Source organism: Cricetulus griseus (assembly GCF_003668045.3).
Source record: "Cricetulus griseus strain 17A/GY chromosome 1 unlocalized genomic scaffold, alternate assembly CriGri-PICRH-1.0 chr1_0, whole genome shotgun sequence".
NCBI classification, from domain to species: Eukaryota; Metazoa; Chordata; class Mammalia; order Rodentia; family Cricetidae; genus Cricetulus; species Cricetulus griseus.
Genome location: NW_023276806.1, coordinates 259,785,384 through 259,808,383, shown reverse-complemented (window position 1 = coordinate 259,808,383; position 23,000 = coordinate 259,785,384). Strand labels below are relative to the sequence as shown.

Below are 23,000 nucleotides of genomic sequence, written 5' to 3'. Positions count from 1 at the left end.
GGATGTGGGGAAGGGCAGGAATGGATGAGAATGGACAAAAGACACCAGGGTGCAAACCATTACTTCGTATACTAGTTTAAAAATTTGATAAAATATAAAAGAATAAGGTTGGAGCTGTAGAGATGGCTCAGTAATTAAGAGCACTGGCTGCTCTTGCAGAGGACATGAGTTCAGTTTCCAGAACCCACAAGGAGGCTCACGACCATCTGTAACTCTAGTTCCAGAGGATCTGATGCCCTCTTCTGGCCTTTGTGGACTTCAGCACACATGTGGTGCACATACTCATGCAGGCAAACACACACACACACACACACACACACACACACACAAAGAATGAGGCCATGACCTTCAAGATTTCCTGGATGCCCCAATATGGAACAGCAGTTCACACAACTGTTCAAGTCCCAATAATGACACTGTGACCTTGGTCTTACAGACGAGAGGCCTGGGGGTTCCCAGAGGTGGGGACACATGGACGTCACTTGCAAAAGTTTTACTAAAGGCATGTCTTGGGCTGAGGTCTTTTCTGTTTCCCCTTCAAACTCAGCTTCTCCGACTCCACACATGAACCCTGGGCTCACACGAAGGACACTCATTAGCCATGTGCTTAGTTAGCAGTTAGCATGTACCATAGCATGCACTGTAGCATGTGCTGGCTGAGTGGCTATGCTGGCTGAGGGGCTGTGTCAGCAGGAGTCAGGGGACATGCTTGTGGTGACAGGGAACAAGTGCTTTTTAAAAGCCTCTGTACTCTAGATGCACTTCACAGAATTTTTCATCTCATGGGTGGCGCACATTCTAATAATTAATCCTTTCTGTAAACCAAGTGTGAACCTTTCCAAATCAGAGCCCAGATTCTAATTAGGATACACAGATTAAAGTCGCTCAGATTGGAAAGCAGGCTGCATGCTGTGTTTGACACTGCTCTCATCCTGTCAGTGTAGCAGGCAAAGGATAGTTTGTAAATGCTCGTGTGCTGATGTTCAATCCGCTGTGAGGGTTAAAGGTGAAAGCACCCAGCTGTGGTGTTTGTGGGAAGGCTGTGGGAGGCCTTCAGGGTAGAAAAAGATATCAGGGTGGACAGTCCATGACTGAGTTTCTGGTGGGGGACTGAACACACACACACACACACAGAGTCTGCCCTCCCCGCATACAGCACTCCAGGGCTCTCCCACTCACCGTACACATTGAGACATCAGTTTGGAGGAGAATGGCCTTCACTGTTTTTCACATCTCTGTTCTTCTCTGTGGCAGTTTCAGTGCCCCCAGATGTCAAGCTGTCTGTCTTCTTCTGTAACTAAGGGAGCAAAGGCCAAAGTCAGTCCTAGAGGCGGTGGACCAATGCAGGCAGCTTCTTGTCTCAGGAGGTGTCCGCTGCCTGAAGACACTCAGATGTGAAACACAGCTGCCCACACATACATGGGCTTTCCACATTTTCCAGATATAGCCTGGGTGCTTGTGACCTGCTCATGACCCATGACATCATCCTGATCACCAATGTCTGGATCAAGTTGGCCACAGCCCACAGCCCCAGGCCTGGGGGCTGAGTTCCTGTTTCAGGCTCAGGGCTATCACTTCTTTTTCATGCCTCCTTCTCTAGTATGATGACATCCTGCAGAGCCTAGCATTCCCACTGGGCAGTGGAATGTAGGATTGCAGACTCAGGTCCCCCAGAGTGATGGCTACTGGGATGGTCATGGTGACAAGAGGTTCCCAAAGTCTTCCCATTGGAGTCTGGGCTGGGAATGCCCTTTGGTATGTACAGTTTTGCCTTTTAGATTTCAGAGCTGTCTTCTTATGACTTCCCAGCAGCAGTACCAGGATTTGCTGGTCTGTGCTTCCGGTCAACCTACATGCTTTCACCATAGGTCTGTGACACTGTACACTGGGGGTGTGCATGGCAGATGTGGCTGAGAGAGATGTGACCAATACCAGGCCACAACTGGGAAAGAAGGCTGAAAAGATGAATGTAGAGCCCTTTGTTACTGGGGAGCTTGGGCACATGGGTACTGAGTAGGAACTGAGAGGCATCACAGGTTGGGTGGTGAGGTCACAGAGGCCAAGGAGAGGTCTAGAGTATACAAGGAGTGGGGAAACTTTTCTGGGTACATGGGTGTCCTGGTAGGAGCAGGGGGTGTTGTGGGTAGAGCCTATACCCGGCAGCCACAACAGGCAGGAGATATGGGCTGAGTCCCTAGCGCTTCTGGAAAAAGAGATGTTTACACAGGGGTTCCTGCACTAAGACTGTAGAGGCTCCTATCCTCTCCTGGGATCCAGCATCCCCAGCTCCCTAAAGCATCCCCATCTCCTGAACCACAAGAGTAGCCGAGTTGCCCTGTGCACTCTGTGTCTGAAAGCAGGGACTTGGAAGCTTGCTTTGTTCTCACGTCTTTTTCAATGCAGCCCTCACAGAGCCCGCACACTGGCCTGGAGGTGCCAGGGAGGTGCTAAGAGACACTGCAGAGGCTGTGGTGCATGGTGGTGCTGTGCTCCAGGCTCACACAGTCGTGTGCTGGCTCTCATTGGCCAGCAGACTCTAAGGAAAGCATAGCCCACCACAGTCCCTGGGAAGAGACTCTGTTGTTTGAGAGCATAGCATCTAGACCCCTTGTCTCATTGAGCTTGGCTCTTGTGCCCATCCTTTGTACTGCCTGGCTGCAAGTCCCTGGCTCTCCTGCCTGTGTCCCCTGCCCTGCCTTTACCTCCTTCATGGCGTCATCCAGCTGCTTCAGCTCCTCATAGTGTTCTCGAGACTCCCAGAGGGGCCGTAGCATGGTCTCCTCGACAATGGGGAAGAGCTGGGGAGCAGAGGGTCCAACATCAGCCCACCATTGTTAAGCTGCAATGAACACTGGAGGAGAGCTGTCAGGCCCTTGGGGTACCTGTGAGCTCCAGGGGCTTCATTTCCCAGTGGCCTCAAATCAAGGCCTTCAGAGAAACCCAAGGTGATGGGGTGTGAAATTCCTGGCCAGTTCCAAGTCCCGGAGATCCTGGCACAGCCCCCCCCCCCCCCCCCCCCCGCCATCTCTGTCTCTGGAACAGATTCCCACTCCTGTCATTTCTCAGAGGACTCCAGACAACCTACTAACTTCTCCCAACCCCACTCCTTCCAGTAAGACAAGGGTAGGTCTGGCCTCAGAAGATCTTATGCAGGGGACAAATCTGACAAAATTCCTGCTGGAGGTCACAGGAACGAAAAGGATGTGTGATGGGGGAAGTCCTTCTGTGTATATGTTTGTCTTATTGGTTGATAAATAAGGCACCGTCGGCCAATAGGAAAGCAAGTTAGGTGGGACTAGGAGAAAAGGATGATTCTGGGAAATGTAGTAAAGATGGGAGTTGCCATGTGATCGCCAGGAAGAGAGGACGCATAAGGCCAGCGTCGTCAGTAAGATAAGTCCTTAAAAAATATAGATTAGTAGTTATGGTTGATAGTTAAGGCTGAGCTAGCATATAAGAAATCCTAGTCAGGCTGGAGAGATGGCTCAGAGGTTAAGAGCACTGGCTGCTCTTCCAGAGGCCCTGAGTTCAATTCCCAGCAACCACATGATGGCTCATAACTATCTATGATGATATCTAGTGCCCTCTTCTGGCCTGCAGGGATACATGCAGGCAGAACACTATATATATCTTAAAAAAAGAAATCCTAATCATTGGCCAGCAGCACCTGTAACTAATATTAATCTCTCTGTGTTATTTGGGGGCCCTAACGTGGCGGCGGAACTCAGGCAGCTGGCGGGAAGAGTTATCATTACAGATGTGGGTTGCTCTGAGACACCCAGAGAATGATGGCCAGGAGGTGGGGTGGAACACATTGGCTGGCAAGAGGTAAGTGGGTGTGTTTGGTATCCAGGGGGCTGGAAGTGGTGGCCACAGGCAGGACTCGTAGGCAGCTCTGGGGCTTGGGAGGTGGAGGTGCAGGGGTGGGACAAGACTAGGACTTGGTTGTGAGGGTTTCCCAGCCCAAGGGCACCAATTCCAAGAGGTCCTTTAAGGTGGGGCCTGGAAGGACAGGAGAGCCAACAGCTGGCTGGGTCTTAAGGCTAGCAGAAATAGGAGGGGGCAAAGTGGGCACAGAGGGCCTGACAGTCACACATGGAGCTCTTTGAAGAGCACCGGTGGGGGTGGCACTGGACATAGCAGAAGGAATAGCTGCCAGGCAACCATCACCATGACAACAGATGATGAAGCTGTAGAGGGTCCATGTGTGTGCATGTGCACATGTATGTTTATTGCTGGGGTACCACCGGCACGATCACTCACCTTGGTCACCGTTTCAAACATTGGAATCAGGACAAACTTGATGAACCCAATTTGGGCTGTTGCTTTGGTCACTTTGTCTCTGTCCATGAATGGGGCCACAGGAAGACCTTCTGATTTCTCACGGTCACTCTGCAGGGAACACAGTGACATTAAAGGCACAAAGGCCCAATGGACTCGGGTACAGAGAGCAGCCCTGTTCTTAGAGGAAGAACAGGGCATTCTGCCCAGCTGTGATTCCCATGCTCGCACAAAAGCAGTACAATGGTGAGCACACAGAGAAGCCTGCAGTGAATGGGCTACATATGAGCCAAGGCCAGGTGAGCAGGTTGGAGTCATAGGGACTAAGTTTAGAGACAGGATGAGTGTCTCAAGGGCATGGCAGGACAGTTTACAAGGCTCAGCTCCACAGCTGCTTGTCTGCATTATTTCATGCCTGCAACTCCCTGTAGCTACCCTATGAACCGTCTTGCTTGCCCTTCCCGCTCCACAGGGCTGGCCCTCCCCTAGGGTCTTGCTTCTTGGCTCATGACCACTTTTCTTGAGTCTGCTTCTAAAAGTGACTCTGTGAGCGGCAATAGGTGGCAGTTTCATCACACTTTTTTTCTGGTGGTCACTGTCCCACAACTATAATACAGCCTAGGTCGTTTCTGCTATATGTCTACACAGACAGTTGTGGAGGCTGCTGGGGTGGGGGATGGATATGTCAGTCACTCTGGTCTGCTCCTCCTTTCCTCCTTTCCTTCCTTCCTTCCTTCCTTCCTTCCTTCCTTCCTTCCTTCCTTCCTTGTTTCCTTTCTTTCTTCCTTCCTTCCTTTTATTTTAGATTTATTTATTTATTTATTATGTGTTCAGTGTTCTGTCTGCATGTATGTCTGCAGGCCAGAGAAGGGCACCAGATCTCATTACAGATGGCTGTGAGCCACCAGGTGGTTATTGGGAATGGAACTCAGGACTTCTGGAGGACCAGCTAGTGTTCTTAACCACTGAGACATCTCTCTAGCCCCTGGTCTGCTCTTTTCAATGCAGCCCCTGCTCAGGGAGCTGGAAGGTGTGCTCATAATTTGACGGCTCGGTATCTCTTACCTGCATAAAATATTCTTCCAGCAAACAATCCACCCACGGTTCTGCCACCTCCATGGGACGAACTTCATTGGAGATATCACAGCATTTTATGAGAATCATCTTTAGCTGAAAGAGACACGGCATTTAGGGCGATGGCAGACACAGCCCAACCACTGCTACTGTGGGTTAACTGGATTCACCATCGTAGCACAGGGTGTGGTGGGGAGGAACGCTGGCCATCGATGACAATGGAGCTTTTCTACCTGGAAGGGTACTCTGCTGCAGTGCTCTGCACTGGGATCCTTGTAGTCTGGATCTCTCAGCTTCCCCGGGGAAGGATGGGGACCCATCGCATCCACAGAGCATCAGATACACAGGCTTTTAGAATACCAACTGTAAACTGTTGAGTTACAATCTGAGCACATGCGTAGGGTCTCCCATGCTGAAACTGTCTCACTCTGCAGCTCGGGCCGGCCTTTAGGACTCAAGGCTGGCCTTGAACTCCTCCTACTCCTCCTGCCTCCCAGCAGCTAGGGTTACAGGCATGAGTCACCATGCCTGGTTCTCAAAACAATGTCTTCGAAAGGCCAAGATAAGAAGATGCAAATTCAAGGTCTGCCTAGGCTACCCTGAGTTTGTGGCCTTGCTGGACAGCTTAATGAGACGCTTGTCTCGAACCGCCAAGTAAAATCAGGGCTGGGGACATGGCTGAGGGGTACAGTATTTGCCTGTCATACATGAAGTTCATCACCTTGACAAATAAAATATAGGTCCACTCCCACAGTCTTCATGCCACCCCAGAGCACATGTCTCTTGTAGCACTGTCTTATGCCCATTGCATCCTCTTGGGTGTGGTCTCCCAGGAGGGTGTACTTCCTTCCAGGCAGGAAGCTAGCCACTCCCCTGGAGTCCAGCAGGACTGGGTTAGGACAGTGAAAGGATTCTGCCCAAGTGTTTCTCCTGAGCCAGCTAGTCTATCATTTCTGTCTGCTGTGGGGGCTGGTGTCTGGTGCTCTGGTCTTGTGCCAGGTACAAATATCAATCAATACTGTGACCTTTCTGGATAAAAGTGGAGGCAACTGTCCAGGTCTGAGGGTGACCAGGCAGAAATGTCAGTTGGAGGCACACAACCTTAAGCCATGATCTGCCTGCTTTGTTGCCTTTTCCATGTAGGAGAGGGAACGTGGTCTGGCTATGCACAGGCTTCAGGTCTGCATAGCAGGGTGGATCAACCCTTCCCCTCTGGCTGGGCCTTGAAAGACTTGTGGATATTTGCTGCAAGGCCCCATTTCTGCTTTCTGGGCAGGAGACCTTCTTTGCTGCTGTGTGTTGGAACTGGCTCCAGCCCAGAGCAGTTACAATCTTAGTCTGGTTGGCCTCGTGGGGGAACTGCCCCAGACTAGACACGGTGGCCCCGGTCGTGGCTGGGTCAGGCATGTTGACACATCTTCAGGCTTCATCATTCTGGGTATTTCCACTTCCTCGGCCCAGAACCTCCTCCCCCCCTTCCAGGCTTGGACTATGAACTCTTTCTCCCAATGCTTTATCAGTCCTTTCCCTCAGCCTTTGGGGGCCCTGCATTGATGCAAGTGCGGTCAGTCTGATCCTGGCCCAGGGGAGAAGCGGAGCCCTGGATGGCAGACAGTTACCCGGGTACATCCTGATCAGTGGGTGGAGACCAAGGCAGGCAGGTGTGCCTTTGGTCTGGCTTATGGTCCTATCAAACCACCTTCACACTGGGCAGACCCCTTGACCTCCGGCCTGTCATGCAACCTAGAAGCTGGTTTTCTTCATATCACAGACAGAAGTAAGGCATGCAAGGTATAGACTGCTGGCTTTCCTTAGTCACTTCTGGTTGTCATCGGCTTCGTTCTTTATATCTTTCCCCACACCTTAGCCCATCTTGTCATGGATCCCATGTGGTGGAACAGTGGCCCCCTTTGTCCCTGCTTTTGCTTCTTATGCTTTTAGTTACCCAAATAATTTTAAGTAGAAAGTCCCAGAAATAAATAGCCCACCAGTTCTAACCTCCATGCTGTTCTGAGCAACACAGAAAGATCTCATGCCATCTTCATCCCACCCAGGAAGGGAGTCTTCTTTGGGACTTAGGTCCATTTTGGGCATGCTGTCTGCCCATTATTTACTGTGGTGTCTTCTTGTTATCCTGCCTTATTTTGGTGCTGGGCTCTTCTGTGCCTGGTTTGTAAGTTTATTGCAGAGATGTGTGATTAGGAAAAAGCAGGATACACAAGGTTTGGCCTCCCCTAAGGACTGGGAGACAACTGTGCCTCTCTTCTTTCCCTAGAAAGGGGGTGCTCTTAGAGGCCCTGACCTGGGGAAGACACATCCTCCCATCATTCAGGTGTTAGCCACAAGGGCCCTTCCTTCTCTGCTCCTCTGTGTGCTCGCTGCCATTCAGCCTTTTGCAGTAATGGATCCTGATGGCTCAGCGTCATGGGATGGGAAGCCACAGGTTCAGCCTGACCTAAGAAAGGCATCCTCGTTTACTGTCTGTCAATTGGTTTTAAAGACTTATTTATTTTTATTTTATGAGTGGTTTGCCTTCAGGCATGTATACGTACTATATGTATGCAATACCTGCAGAGGCCAGAAGAAGGCAGTGAATTCCCTGGATCTGGATTACAGGTGGTTGTAAACTGCCATGTGGGTGTTGGGAACTGAACCCAGGTCCCCTGCAGCAGCAGCAAGACCTCTTAACTGCCATTTCTCCAGCCCCAAGGTTTTAGTTTTAAAGAGACAAACAGCTTTAAAAGAGACTATGGTGCATGTTTCCAAAGTAAGGCACAGAGCAATTAATGTCTGAATGCTGGGATGCAGATGGTTAATTATTTTGTTAATGTATTTTGCTCATTTTGTAGTTAATTGATTTGTTTTTGTTTTTTGATACAGGGTTTCTCCGTGTAACAGCTCTGGCGGTCCTGGAACTCACTTTGTAGACCAGGCTGGTCTCGAACTCACAGAGATCTGTCTGCCTCTGCTTCGAGAGTGTTGGGATTAAAGGTGTGCACCACCACCACCCTGTCAAAGTTAATTTTTGAGATTAGGGTCTTACACTATAGCCTAGGCTGGCTTGGAATTCATTATATGTAGTCCAGGTGAGTCTGAAGTCTCTGCAATCTTCCTGCCTCAGCCTCTCTAGTGCTGGGATGACAGGGATGAACCAGCATGCTGAGTTTGTATTTTGCTTTTAAGAAGGGACAGACACCATGCACTCTTAGGCCACCTCCTTAAAGGAGAAGGTTGTCCTTGACCCATGTAGTACACTTCAGGAGGCAGCCTTGTCTTCTGCTGGCCCAGGAGGAATTGTGATGCTGAAATCAGGCACTCCAGCACTCCATGGCCAGGTAAGAGACACCTGGGCTCCTGGCTTTCCCAACTGAGCTTTCCAAAGACACAAAAGACACAACCTACCAGGGTCAGGTGCTCCTCATTGCTGTAGTCAAAATTCTCCATTTTTTCTTTGAATGAATCCATGATTTCAGCATGCCTTGCCATGTCGGTGGCCAATATCAACGTGATCATCCCCTGGATGGTAAGAGGACATGGTGTCACCACATACCAGAACCTTAGCAAGTGCTTCTCACCTCAGTGAGTGCTCCTCACCTCAGCAAGTGCTCCTGAGGCTGTGCTCTGAGCTCCTGTGTGACCATTGCCCACACGTGTGCTCTGTCTGTCCCTGTGCCATGTCCACAGGCTGCGATCACAGGCTGACAGGGTAACAGATGGGTTGCTATGCTGACTTGGAAAACCAAGCAGATCTTAGCTAAGGCTCAGGCCCACATTTAGTCACCAGAACATACTTGGTAACATCCCCACTATCGAGCTTATAAATGAGGATCCACCGGGCTTTGGTGGAGCACGCCTTTAATCCCAGCACTCGGGAGGCAGAAGCAGGCGGATCTCTGTGAGTTCGAGGCCAGCCTGGTCTCCAGAGCGAGTGCCAGGATAGGCTCCAAAGCTGCACAGAGAAACCCTGTCTCAAACCCCCCCCCCCAAAAAAATGAGGATCCAATGGGCTTGTAAACTATAGCTATGCTATGGTTTAAACATGGCTGATGCCCTCCTGAACTCAGGTTCAAGTCTGGTCCCTAGAGTAACTGTGTTAAGCAGAAGTGGGATCCTTAAGGAGTGTTTGGGTTCAATCCTCATGCAGCAATTCATATTCTCCCTCAACCCACCTGGCACTGGGTTAAATCCACAGGGAGTGAATTCTCACTCCTGCCCTTTAACTTTCTGCCCATATCCCTCACCAGAAACAGAGCAGATGTGGACGCCAAACTCTTAGGCTTCCCAACCTCCAGAACTGTGAGTGAACGCAAACCTCTTCCCTTTTAAAATCACCCAGTCTGTGGTATTTTATTACAGCAGCTGAATAATACTAAGGCAGTTAACTAAATACTGGTTTAGGAAAAGTAGCGCAACCCAAAACTATAATCACGTGCCCATTCTTTCTTTTCCCCTCTGTCCATCTAGCTTTTCATGCATCTGTTGTATTCTACTTGTCTAGATGTCTACCCATCCTTCCATCCATCATCCATTTACCATCCAACCGTTTGTCATCCACCCACCCATCCTTCCTTCCATCCTTCATCAACCATCTGCTATCCACTCCCCCACTCACCCATCTGCATTCAATCCATCCATCCATCCATCCATCCATCCATCCATCCATCCATCTTTTCATTCATCCACCCACCCACCATCTCTCCAACTGCCTGCCATCCAACTGCCTACCCATCCACCCATTCATCCATCATCTATCTATCCATCCATCCATCCATCCATCCATCCATCCATCCATCCATCCCACAAAACATTTATATAGCATCTCTGTACCAGGGGTAGAGCTTCACATTTCCAAGAAAATAAGACCTCCAGCCTCAAATGGCAAAGTCAAACAGTCAATACGAAGAATTTCAATGTATATTTGTGTGTGTATGACATCACCTTGCATTTTGAATTATGAACTTTTTTTTCCTGTAAAGACTGTTATTAACAGAACATTCAGTTATTCCTTGACATCTTCAATGACAAAATTGTTTTGTATGTGTGAGTGTGGGGACACACATGCCATAATTAGCACACGTGGAGTGCGGGGGACAACCTTGGTTGTTGGTCCTTGCTTTCTGCCCCGTTTGAGGCAGGGTCTCCTGGTGTTCACTGAAGTGTACACAAGACCAGTGAATTCTGTCTCCACCTCTCATTTCTCTGTTGGTGTGCACTGCAATTATAGACACAAGTTCTACTGTGTCTAGCTTTGATTACGGTTCTGGGGAATCTGAACTCAAGTTGTCTGGCTTGTGTGGCAAGTGCTTTACCTACTGAGCCATCTCATTATTTAAAATAAAATACTTTAACAATTGGGTAAGTGATTTTTGTTTCCAGAAAAAGTCTTATTTTAAAACTCATAAACTTCTGGAATAGGACAAGTCCTTGTTACCCCCATGGTGGCCAGCGTGAAGAAGATCCTGTTTGTGGGGACTTATTGTCTACTCATCCAATTAGATGACTATCTTTCTCTTCTGGGGTGCTGCTTGGTGTACCTTGCTGGAGAAAGCCACACACTAAGGGATACTGCATCAGGCCCTCTGGGTAGTTCACTGGGTGGTACTGGCATGCCTTTTACCCACTACAGAAAAAGATGGTTGTAGTTTGTTGTAACAGTCTATGGCACACACGTAGAGGGTGGAGCTGTGAACATGAAAGAAAGGCAGAAGCGTACAGATAGAAGAGAGAGCTTCACCACAAATCGGTGATTTGATATTGACTGTCGCCAAGCCCTGCAGTTAGCTTTGAACTTCTCCGGGAACAGACAAATAAGGAAATAATGGTTTATCCGGTGGCTGCTCTTTGAAAAAGCCAAGCTTGTAGGTTCTCCAGGAAGGAGGCATCAATTTAGTTCTGTGGGGAAGGATGCCGGCTGAGACCTAAAGGGCATGATCCCCAAGAGATGGCAGCATGTGACCCTCAGAGAGCCCGGGGATGTTCCTTATGTGCATGTAGCCTGGGTGGCCTGGCTGGGTGTTGCTGGCTTTGGGGATATATAATCCCTCATAGTTCCGGGCTCTGGAAGGCCAAGATGTTCTTGTCCCTCCCGAGGCTTGAGAGAAGGCTCCTTCCTGCTCCCTTGGCTTTGTCTACACCAATATCTATATGCCTCTGTTGTCCCACAGTCTTTTACTGTCTTCATGTCTCTTTCTCCTCTGTCCCTCGGAAGGACACCTGTTATAGGTGTAGGACCCAATCCATAGAGCACCTGGAGGTCTTACTCAAGTAGGTATGCCAAGACGCCTGCCCCCCTTCCCAAATAAGGTTGAAGGTCAGCTACCTTGAGCCACTACAGGAGTCAGGAGTCACCCTGGGACTTTCCATCCCCTGTAAATAGCACTAATGGCTCATTCAGTTATGATTCAGACAGGACCTTTTGTGTGGGGAGGGCAATTTTTTTTTTAATTTATTAATCCTGTTTATTATTTTCTCAGTGCTGGGTGTTGAATCTAGGCCTGCAGGCCAGAAGAGGGCACCAGGTCTTATTACAAATGGTTTATAAGCCACCATGTGGTTGCTGGGAATTGAACTCAAAACCTCTGGAAGAGCTGCCTGTGCTCTTAACCACTGAGCTATCTCTCGAGCCCAGGAGGGCAATGTTTTAAGTGACTAAAAGTGATTGTCTCAGGGCAGGGGTGACTAGGCAGGATAATCAGCTGGTACAGGTCATGATGGAAATGAGTGACAAGGCCCTATGTGACAGGTGATAGTAGCTGAAGTTCCAAGGTGGATATCAGCTCTACTAGGCTGCAGACGCGGTAGGTGCCTGTCCAGGCCCACTTACTTCTCTTTCTTTCCTAAGTTTCTTCCCTGATTGCAGGGACACGGGAGCCATCTCAAAGGGAGTCATTAGGGTTGTATTAATGGCAATGACATGCAGGTGACATCAGGTGTATACAGCAAAGGCCCCTCTCCTTAGAGACCACTCTGGGCCCTGGAGGAAGCAGGTAAGGTGGGCCGGTTTCAGGGTCCCTGATGGGTACTGCTGTAACCAAGAGCCTCCAAAGAGTGGGGCTCTGCTCTGACCCCACAAAACCCTGGCCCCACACACCTGCCTGATCTGCCTGAAGCCCTCAGGTGGCACACTGGAGAAGATGTTGCATTCAGGCCTCGCCAGGATCTGGAAGGCAATGGCGCAGTGGTGGTTCTCCAGCGGTGAGATGTCATTGTAGCGCACAGCCAGTTCCGTGCGGGCGTTGATCTGGTATCTAAGATGTGTGGAGAGAGCAGGAAGCTCAGACACCCTGCCACCGGCATTTGCATACCATGGTATACATGGTTCCTGCAGAAGCTGGAAGCGCCCAAGGGCTAGTAACCAGATACCAACTGATCACACTAGAAACTCGCTTCAGTTGAACCCCTGACTCTCATGCTCCTGTAATTAGATATCCCACACCTTTAAATCCAACCCATGACCTCAGCTCTCTCCCTGGGGTGATGCCTTGAAGGCACTGAGGCTCCAAAAACTGCTGGATTTTCAGTATATGTGAAGACAGGATTTCAGGAAAGAGGAAACAGGTTTGTTTTTTCATCTCCCCATGTATATGTGAATATGAATATGAATGTATAACAGGATCTCATTCTGTAGCCCAGGGTGGTCTGGGTCCTGGGATCTTTTTTGCCTCACTCAGCCTCCAAGAACTGGGGTTACAGGAAGAGCCTCATTGTGCCATTCTGAGGGTTGAATTTTGAGGTTAATGCTAAAGCGAACTTTTTGCTGATCTGTTGTTGGCAGCTGTGGTGAGCAATAAACGTGCAGAAAGGTAATAGATGAGTTATTGGGACCACCTCTGAGGAGTGCTCATGGCCATACCTGTTATCTATTCTGTCCTGACTGCCTCTGATGAGCTAGACCTGGGACCCATTCTGTCCTGACAAACGGTGGTGGTAGCGTGGCCCCAAGGACATCTGATGTCACTGCACAGCCACAAAGGTACATTAGGAAAAAACCTGTGTCCCTGAATGCAAGCCTACATCACGAGGGGTAGCATTCTACCTAATGGAGACAGAAGGTGCTTAGTGTCCCTAGACCTGGGCCATCCTATTGGCCCCATCACCTGCACTCCCCCAGGCCTGCCCCCACTCATTCTAGCCCTGGTTCTCTGCCTATGCCTTTGGCAGTAGCCTGGAGAGGGAGCATCCTGGCAGAGAATGGTGTGGGGTCCCACTTTCCCCCCTCTCTGGGAGGGAGCAGGCTAGTGCTGCCATGCACCTTCAGAAACTGGGGCTCCCTGTGCTTCTTGGTAGCCTTGGAGGTACCCTTCCAGGGGAGGCCTGGGACTCTGTACAAAGTCCAAAAGTTGGGAACAGCATCCTGTAGGGTTAGGGATCTAGGCTGGCAACTCCTTCTGAGAGCTGTGGAAGGGTAAGCTATGTTACCCCTGAGAGAAGGGGCACTTTTCAAAGTAGAAACGAGAAAGAAATCCCAAACGTACGTGTTGTTGTACCCTGGGTGGTCCAGGTCATGGCAGATGGCTGAGGTCATCAGGACCAAGATGTCCATCTGGGAAAACTTCTCCTGGATTAGGTGAGAGTCAGGCATCTGTCCTCCTCATGGGAGGGCAGGAGGGGTGGGGACAGACTGGGCTGCAGTGACAGGAGAGGACACAGTCCCTGCAGAGGTTATATGCCCCCTGGGCTGTGGGAGCGGAGGGCTCAGGCACTCAGCAGGGTTAGGGATGGAGGGTGGGGCTGGCAGGACCCACCTGGAGGCCACAGAGCCAGACCATGCTGTACATCATCTGCGTCACACAGAAGCAGTGGCGGAAGTTGTGGAAGGGGTTGTTCCTGTAGTTGTCGTGCACACAGAGCTGCGGGGAGGAAAGGGTTACCTCACGGCCCTACTCCCATAAGGCTCCCAGGGCTTTGCATGCTGGAGCCCAAGGCCTCTGGTGTTCCCAAGTTCACCATCTGAGGACAATGTGGCCCAGCAGCCCTGCAACGTCCCACCACAGTACAACCTGGTGACAGGGTCTAAGGTATCCCCCAGGCGTCTGCTGAGCCACAACGGCATAGAAAGTTGGGAGTGGGACAGGAAGCATTCCACAAGGGGCTCTAGGTTCTCAGGGCTGTGGGACAATTAACAGCCTTTCAGTTCTTGATTCACGGTAACATTTTATCCCTTAGCAAAAGTTCAGCTACTAAGCACCCATACCTACACAAACACACACACACACACACACACACACACACACACACACACACACACACACACGCACACACACACACACACGCACACGTGTGTATAACCACCCACACCACACACAACCCAGATGCATATACTCTCACAAACTCCCAGAGGCACCCTCTCGTTCCCACACTGCCACAGAGACACACACTCACAGTCACACACAGACCCACATGCACAGACCAGAGACACACATACACACACAGAGATTTATATACTCAAGACAACCCCACACACTCATATAACCCCATTACCCACCCACCCCCAGGTACTCATGACACCACCAACTCTACACACCCCTGTTTTAGTGTGCTGCCTTGTGACTCTCTCCCTGATTGTTGTACTATTTCCTCACTCCTCTGAGGAATGGCTTGGGAGGACAGATGGGACAAATCACCTCACAGAACTCCCCTGGCACTGACGCCCACTTTGCAGAAACCCACTGCCACCAGGAAATGTAGGGCAGGCCATTCCGATGTGGCAGGGAGGAAGTGACAGATCTGAGGCTGGGGCTCGCCACTTACCAGCCACCTGCGGAGTGTGATGGGGTTGATGTTGAAGTCCCTGACCAGGCCGAGGTCATGGTACATATGCTCTAAGCAGCTCAGCATCTGTGGGAATAGGGTCAGGGGTCAGAGGTCAGAGGTCAGGGGGAGCAGGCAGGCCAAGTGACCCTCCTTCCCATGCGCTGTCTTGAATATTGACATGAGGGGTGACTGGGGAGAGGGGCAGGCCAATTGTAGGATCACCCAGATGGGTTGTGGATCTGTGACAGCCTGCAGGCCTCCTGGGACCGAAGTGACAAGGCAGAAAACCTCTTGAGCAGTCTAGGAATGCTAACAACTGGTGTAGGGAAACAGGACTTGAGAGGGTGACAGCAAAGTCACCATAACCCAAGTAGAGGGTTAAGGGTTTGGAGGAAGTTCATCCACAACACATGTGGGAAGGGGGGGGTCACTGAGGGCCACCCTTTCTTGCTCAAGGCTAGAGGTGGGAAGGGCTTTGATGAGCTGGAGCCGGCTCTCTTGTTGGCACTGGAGATGTTTTCTGCTGTCTTAGTCTTGACCTGGACGGTGGACCTCTTGTCCGGAGAAATCTTATTTCTGGGAATTCTGTCATCTGTGGACACTTGGTGTAGGGTGAGGTACACGTAGTGTTTAATTCTGCTGTCTTTTTTCCAGGTCTCTACAAACATCTCCTAGGGTTTTGACACTAAGCCAATGAGGAATAGAAGAGAAATTTGTAACTAGGCCTGGCTAGAGTGACTTTGCATTTGGGAGAGGCAGGTCTCAGGGAGACAGGAGATCTGCAATAGAGAACGGAGTGAGTCAGCCTTGTGGACACATGGCATGACCCCAGCAGAGAGCACTTCCCCCTAGGCTACACATCAGCGCCTGCCTGATCCTGGGCATCAGGGTCCTAGTACCTGCACAGGGCAACAGTTGTCAGTGCTGTAGCCTGGCCTGTGTCCCTTGCATCTGGGCGCCAAGTGGCAAATCCATGTAAGTGACTGAATTGTGTTCCATCAACATTGTATTTGGAGGCTCCACTGTGATACTCCCACCAACATGACCATATTGGGGACTGGGTTTTTACAGAGGCAACTAAGATAAATGTGGTCATCAGGAGGGGCTCAATTCAATTTGACCATGACTCTGTAGTGACAGGTCAGGACACAAACACACAAAGATGACTAAGAGAAGATGTCATCTGCAAACTAAGGGGACAGCACAGGAATGACCAACCCAAGACACCTTGACCTTGACCTCCTGGCTCCGGGACAATGAGACAATAACACATTGCTGTTGTTGAAGCCACCCAGTCTCTGGTAGTCTGACATAGCCGACAGTCAAAGGAAGTGTGGGCATGCCATCGAGTTCTTTTCTTTTTTGTTATGTGATATGTATGGGCTGTGACGTTCAGGTGAAGTTTTGTGACTACCATATTTTAACTCTGTTGGCAGCGGAGAACTCTATGGTATGGCAGAGAGTTCATCTGGGAAACAGAAAACAATCTCTCACCCAGACCTCTTAGGGAGACTTAGATTGTCACAGAACATCCTGAGAGCACAATGGCCATGCACTCATCTTTCAGGAGAAGCCAATGGCTTTGAAGGGGACAACCCTGAAAGGCACTTCCTGCAGAGTGGCAGGTGTTCTGACCCTGGCTTGAGGATGGCTGACTCCTGGTGCTGGCAGTTACTGTTCATCCAGAGCCACCAGCCCTCCCACCATCCTGGATGCCAGCCCTCAGGACCCTTGGGCTACAGCCCCAAACCATTGTTTTGGTCCCAGAGGCCCAGACAGTGTTCTGAGCAACCCCGGAGAGATGAAATATTTGCTGTGAAATCACAGTTGAGAGATGCTGAGAACCGCCAGACGCAGCCATCTGCTGCCCCTTCTGTGACAGATATGGTGGCTTTCAGAGAAGGAGGGATGATGGTCTGTTCCCTTGACAGTCCTCAACTCCAGCCGAGTAAGTGAACGAGTGGTGGTTTCTGGAGATGATGATGAGTACTGATCAAGAGGAGAGGGCTTCCAAGGTAACAGTGTGTGGTCCTTCAGTGTGGCAGAGCAGCCAGCCACCTTACTGTCTGCAGCCTCAGGATGAATCCCCAAGGCATCAGAGCAGCAGACCAACAACAGGTCACACCCTGAAGTAGGTTTGTGGAGGGTACTGGATAGATAGAGCTGTGGGTGGATGTGTCATTGATCTCAATGGAAAGGAGAAGTGATTTGGAAGAGCTGGGAAGAGTCCTTAGGTTTTGGGGAGTTGTCCTTGAGGAGGGGACTTGTTCTTTCAATTTCCACTTTGATATTTCTTAGCCAATGAGAAATTTTGAGGAAATTTCTTCCTGTCAAAAGCGACTCCTCTCTCTGCAGACCTCACAAATCCACTATCTTGTGTCCAGCTGCCTGGGGGCCTCTGCTGGCAACTCTTCCCAGCAGGTTGCTCCTTTGGAGGCCCCTCCCTACAGGAAACAGCTGTTCCAAGCAGCAGCTCTACCTTCATGGGGCTCTAACTTCCCATGTCTCCTAGCCTGGGGCATGCATTCAGCTGGTTGCCCAGGGGCATTCAGCACCATCAGAAGGCCAAGGGCTTGCTGTTTGTTTTTTTGTTTTGTTTTAAGCTCCAGTAAAGCCCTTTGCCTTGGGCGCTGTCTCTTGCAGCCCTCTAAACCCATCAAGTGTCATTTTGAATTAAAATCTAATTCAGGGGAGTTTAACTTAAAAAAAAAAAAAAAAGACAGGAAGGCTGGAGAGATGGTTCAGTGGTTAAGAGCACTTCTTCCAAAGGAGCCCAGTTGAGCAGGGTTCAATTCCCTGTACCCACATGGTGGTTACTCACAACTCTCTAACTGCAGTTCAGACAGTATCATACACGCAGGCAAAACACCAGTGTACATAAAAAAATTAATAAAATAAAATTTGTTTAAAAAAAGACAGGAAAAGAAATACACAGGATGAGTAGCCTGGGCACAGTCCCCATTCTGAATTTGCAGTCCTGTGCAGCTATCCCCAGTGACTGAGAACCCAGAAGTCCTTCACCTACCTCATTGGGTTCCCATAGCCAGACGTCGAAGGTTGGCTTCCGTAGAGCTTCAATGGTCTCTGGGGAGAGCAGGTACTAGAAAGATGGGAGTGGTGTATTAGCCAGACAGTAGGGCATTGTGAGTAAGAACTGCCAGTGAGCATTTTCTCCATTCTCCAGTCCCCCTCACAGACACTGTGTACACATTCAGGGCTGCCTTTCTCTGGAAACTGACTCCCATCTGTAGTGGCCTGGGCTGCTAGGGACTCCTAGTACTAGGGACTACTAAGGGGTTACTAGGGGCTCCGAATACTAGGGGCTCCTAATACTAGGGGCTCCTAGGAACGCTTGAGTGATAGAAATGTTCCCTATATTTATCATGGTGGTAATTTTATGACTACAAGTGTCAGAATTTAAGAAGATGAGCTCCACAGCTGTCAAACAAATCTCAACAGTAAAAGCTATACAAAGTGAAGAGAAGGGACAATAAGCCACTAGGCATATGTTCAAATCCCTACCAAGGAGCTCTGCTGGGTTTGTCTTGCGGGAGAACCACCACAATCAGCCTCGAGCTAAGACACACACTGGCTGATGAAGGGGTGTCAGAATCAAGGATGATGTTCCAGATGTGGGGCAACAGTAGGGCTGCCATTCAGGTTAGCCTTCTTCATTTTCTTAAGAAGGGTCTGGTGTGGAGGATGACTCAATTTGTTCCAGGTCTGGGCTGTGTAATCCCTGGACAGGATCGCAAATGATGTGGAAAGGGGCTGGTCTTTTGGATAATACACAGTGCATGTTTGGACCGATGTGGGGCAAATCACTGACTAGTGGGCCCCAGGGACCTATGGGGGCTTCCAGGAGAACCTATGGGTGGTCAGCCTAAACTCAGAGCAAAAGTGTGAGCCAGGGTTTAAGTGGAGGCCACCTCTGCGAAGGTGTTGATCTCTGTAGGCATTTAAAACAACTTTAACTCCAGGCCATAGCTACTTGACATGAGGCTTGGCTGCTTTTAAAACTCAGAAAACTTATGTGCAGAGATTTCCATAAAAACTGTGTTGTTCAGGGACAGGGGAGCCAGTGATGTAGGTTTTTAAGAACCTTGTTAAAGTTCTTTAGTGGAATGTTTGCATGCAGATGTCTTTTACCATCAGCTGTAGGCCCGGGAGGGAGCCAGAATGGCTATTACCTCCCCTGCTCAGGAATTGCTTCTCTAAACAAATGTCCAAGAGAAAAATATCCTGCCTGACAACCTCCCATCCTTCCTCAGCCCAAGACAGGGTTAGAGAGAGGCTGTTGTCACTGTGCAGAGTGAGGGGCCAGCCATGGGTTCTCGTGTCCTGGGTCTGGGGGACACAGAACTAGAATTGTCCCTGGGCCAGAAATCCATCTCACCTTGGGATAAGTGGGGACATCGCGTCGGGGTGTCAACTTCTTATTATCCAAAAAACTGTATTTACAGGGACAGTTGGTCCTGGAGAGGAGAGGAAGAACTTAGTTATGGCAGTGTGCTCTGGCTTGGAGGCGCTCTGTGTACTGCTCAGGGCAGCAGAGCAAACAGAACACACAGCCCCAGACCTGTGTAGCCCCAGTCCATTGGACTTGTCAAAGGAGTATATCCATCATGGAAGCTGTGAGATGCTTGGCTCTCAGTCTGCAAGCTGGGGACATCCTGAAAGCCGGGTGATAATGCAGCCAGAGTTCCCTTTTAGTTCAGTTTATTAATTATAGATTTATTGTCAACATATAATTAACAAACTTAAAATTTAGAAATAAATTAAATTTATTATAATTTATTAGTTTATTATTTAAAAGATATCTACAAAATCTTTTAACATGGCAAAGCAAACTTTTTTCTTTTCCTTTTTATCTGAGACAGGATCTCTTGTAGCCCAGGTTGGCCTCAAACTTGCTATATAGCCAAGGATGACCTTGAACTTCTGAGCCCCCCTACATGCTAGGATTACAGAGGTACCTTACGAGCCCTAGTTTATGTGGCGCTGGAGATGGAAGCCAGGGTGCCATGCATAGCAGGCAAGCACTACACACAGCAGAACATTCTTATTCTCAAAGGTTCAGCTGGGTGTGGTGGTACACTGTGCCTGTGTGCCAGCGCCCAGCCCATGATGCTGAAGGATCTTGTGTTTGCAGCCAGCCTGGGCTATAGATGCAGATCCCATCTCAAAACAAACAAAACCCAACAAACACAGGAGAAAAACAAAAAGAAACCCTCCAGTCCTCACTCATCCATTTTCACTCTCAGCCCCATCCTGGTGAGAAGAGTTTGGGGTGTCCTTTCAGAAAGCGAGGCACAGAAACACATGGCTAAGACACATGAGCTTTCCAGCTCCACCTGCTGTGGGGAAATCTACGACCTGTACAGTTACAATTTAATCTACTCATTTTTCATAACATTACAAGTAAAAAAGGTCACAAAACAGTATTTTAAAGTTTTGTCTTTTTTTTTTTTGTTTGTTTGGTTTTTTTTCATCAAAACGAGTTGAACACACCCAGGGAAACACCAGGGAGGGAGACTTTGCAATGAATTCAAATTGAAGGCATGCCTGGATGTTGTCACTACCAGTGACCCCCTTGACTCTATCTGGGTTGTCTGGAGTCTTCTCTGAACCTGTGATGTTTCCAAGACCAGAATCATAAATCTATTCCTTTTGAAACACAGCCTTTGGTGGCCTCCCTCCCAACTGCACACTTGTAAAAATTATCAGGTTGTTGTGATGGTCACTGTATCAAACATAGATTTGGTAAATTTATAGCAGAAGGAACCAATCTATAGCTCAGTGAATCCATTCCACCCCTGCCTTGTCCGCAAGCCACCCCCTCTGATTTCAGATCAGCTCCTCTTGGCTGTGTAGGGTACATTGCTCCCTTTCTCCCTCTGCCTCTCTGTGTAAACATTTACACATGTGTTCTGGCCTGTGTATCTTCTGCATTCTCCCAGAGCATATGGAAGCCCTCACCAGGCATGATGCTGACTGCTGGAATCTGGTCCTGTCCTGCTAACTGAGGCCTTGGGGGCAGACCAGGATGCTGGTGCCTGTTGACCTTGCCTTGGCCAGCCACTTCTCACTCTGGGCCTCGTTTCCACAGGAACCAGCATCTTCCAGCTGGCCAAGCAACTGGCATGGTGCCTCTTCTTTTTGTTCTGTCTGGAGCTCATTTTTGCCTCATTTCCTGGGCTTCCCATCCTCCCCTCCCCTGAGACTCAGTTCATGGTCAAGGCTATTTGTCTGGGACAAAGGAGGTGATTATAGACCCCAAGCCTCAGTTACCGTCCCATGCTTCTGCTCTGGATAATGCCAGGGACCACAGTAGCCACGGTCCTCAGTAGGATTCACTTCTGCCCTGAATGTGAGCTGGCCATTGGGATTCTTTCTTTTCAGGGAAACAGAAGAACCTGAGGGGGTCCAAGGAGAAGATATTCTGCCAAGGGTGTTGGCAGGCTGTGTCTGTGCCCCCTGCTGTCTCCAGGTAGGTTATGGTGGATTCAGACCCCTGTCAGGGTGTGTTTACAAGTGGGTTAATGTCGGTCTGTTCTCTAGGCTCATGAGTGTGGGGCTACCTGTGCCCCCTTCTACCCCCACCATCTCCTATTCTCTATGCTCCCTGAGAAAGGCGGGAATGTGGCACTTGCACCCGTCAAGGGTGCAATCTTTCTTCACAATCTAGGTGAAGCTACACAGCCTCATCCTGGGGGGAGGGGACTTGATTTCTGGGTGTGCGTCTGTATTTAAAATGGGCTTTTTCCATCAACAACACCGAAGGGGCAGCGCAAACACCACATTCTCCATTCTGCATCCAGAACACTAAAGCCCTGGGTTGGGTAGAAAAGTGGTCCCAGGAACCAGAGCCAGGCGTGGACTAGACCACAGCCCAGTGCTCCAGATGTGTCTGCTCATAGGGAGGTGAAGCCTGAGCATTTCACCCACTTGTGGAGACTGAAGCATCCCACTGATCTGTCTCTCCCTTACAAGGAATGCCCAGCACTGTCTGCAGAGAATGCCGCCTCTGCAAGCCTGCTGGGGGTGCTGAAGGGCTCTGGCTTATGTCTCTGTGAGCTCTAACCTGTACCTGTTGGGTACAGAGGTATACTTGTTACTGAGCCAAGCCAAAGAACCTTTCCAGGCAGACTACCAGAGCTGGCACAGAGCACTTGCCCCCACAGGCTCAGAGGTCCTGGGAGGCATACCTCTCGGGATGCTAGCAGGCTGAGTGAGATCTCGGGTCAGAGGCTGTTGGGTTGGCTCCCAGCCAATGTTTTCTGCCCCCATGTGACCCCGTGTTCTTCTCGGAGGCTACACCTAAGGGACTGTCTTAACCCCTGAAAAGTTACTTCCAAAAGGACAATGGGAGTGAACTGTTCATTCTGTTTCCTATGGCTGCAAAATTCTTTGCCCTGCCTTCACCCAAGTGAAACGGAACAAGAGCTTCCAGCTATACCAGCTGGCCAGTCCATGTGGCATTGAATGTGACATGGTCCCCATAAGATACCATGGTTTATCTCTCTTCCCTGTGCCATGCCCCCGCCCCCACCCCAGACAACCAGGATAGTCACGGTGGGACTCCGTGGGGACCACCAGCTCTCCCTCTACCTCCTACCTGCAGACAAAAACCACACCCCACCCTTAGCAGGCAGCCTGGCTTTGTTGAATTCAGGCAGTGGTCTCCAGTAGAGGCTGGGATTCTAAGACAACTGAGGTCATTTGTTCAGAGCTGGTCCTTGCTCAGGAGGTTGCTCTATAGCCGTGCACTCTGGCTTTAGTGGGTAGTCCTGCTGACCAACCATTCAGAAGGCATGTTTTACTTGGATTATTTATTGGTCACCAGCCTCTGAGGACATCACCTTTAACAGGCTGTGTGTTCCAAGTTCATG

The 23,000-nt window shown here is 49.8% G+C and overlaps 1 protein-coding gene across 1 annotated transcript in view; it reads right to left on the bottom strand.

The window, feature by feature from the left end:
* Pde9a (phosphodiesterase 9A) overlaps positions 1–23,000 on the bottom strand; it is a 64,360-nt gene that overhangs the window by 801 nt on the left and 40,559 nt on the right. The window contains exons 7-17 of the mRNA XM_035451713.1: positions 19,505–19,583; positions 18,134–18,208; positions 15,106–15,192; positions 14,100–14,204; positions 13,830–13,912; positions 12,446–12,602; positions 8,758–8,871; positions 5,347–5,451; positions 4,264–4,392; positions 2,703–2,798; positions 1,180–1,297 (exon numbers count right to left, since the gene is read on the bottom strand). Of these exons, the coding sequence (XP_035307604.1) occupies positions 1,196–1,297; positions 2,703–2,798; positions 4,264–4,392; positions 5,347–5,451; positions 8,758–8,871; positions 12,446–12,602; positions 13,830–13,912; positions 14,100–14,204; positions 15,106–15,192; positions 18,134–18,208; positions 19,505–19,583 (1,132 nt within the window). The 3' untranslated portion in view covers positions 1,180–1,195. The remainder of the gene's footprint in view (positions 1–1,179; positions 1,298–2,702; positions 2,799–4,263; positions 4,393–5,346; positions 5,452–8,757; positions 8,872–12,445; positions 12,603–13,829; positions 13,913–14,099; positions 14,205–15,105; positions 15,193–18,133; positions 18,209–19,504; positions 19,584–23,000) is intronic.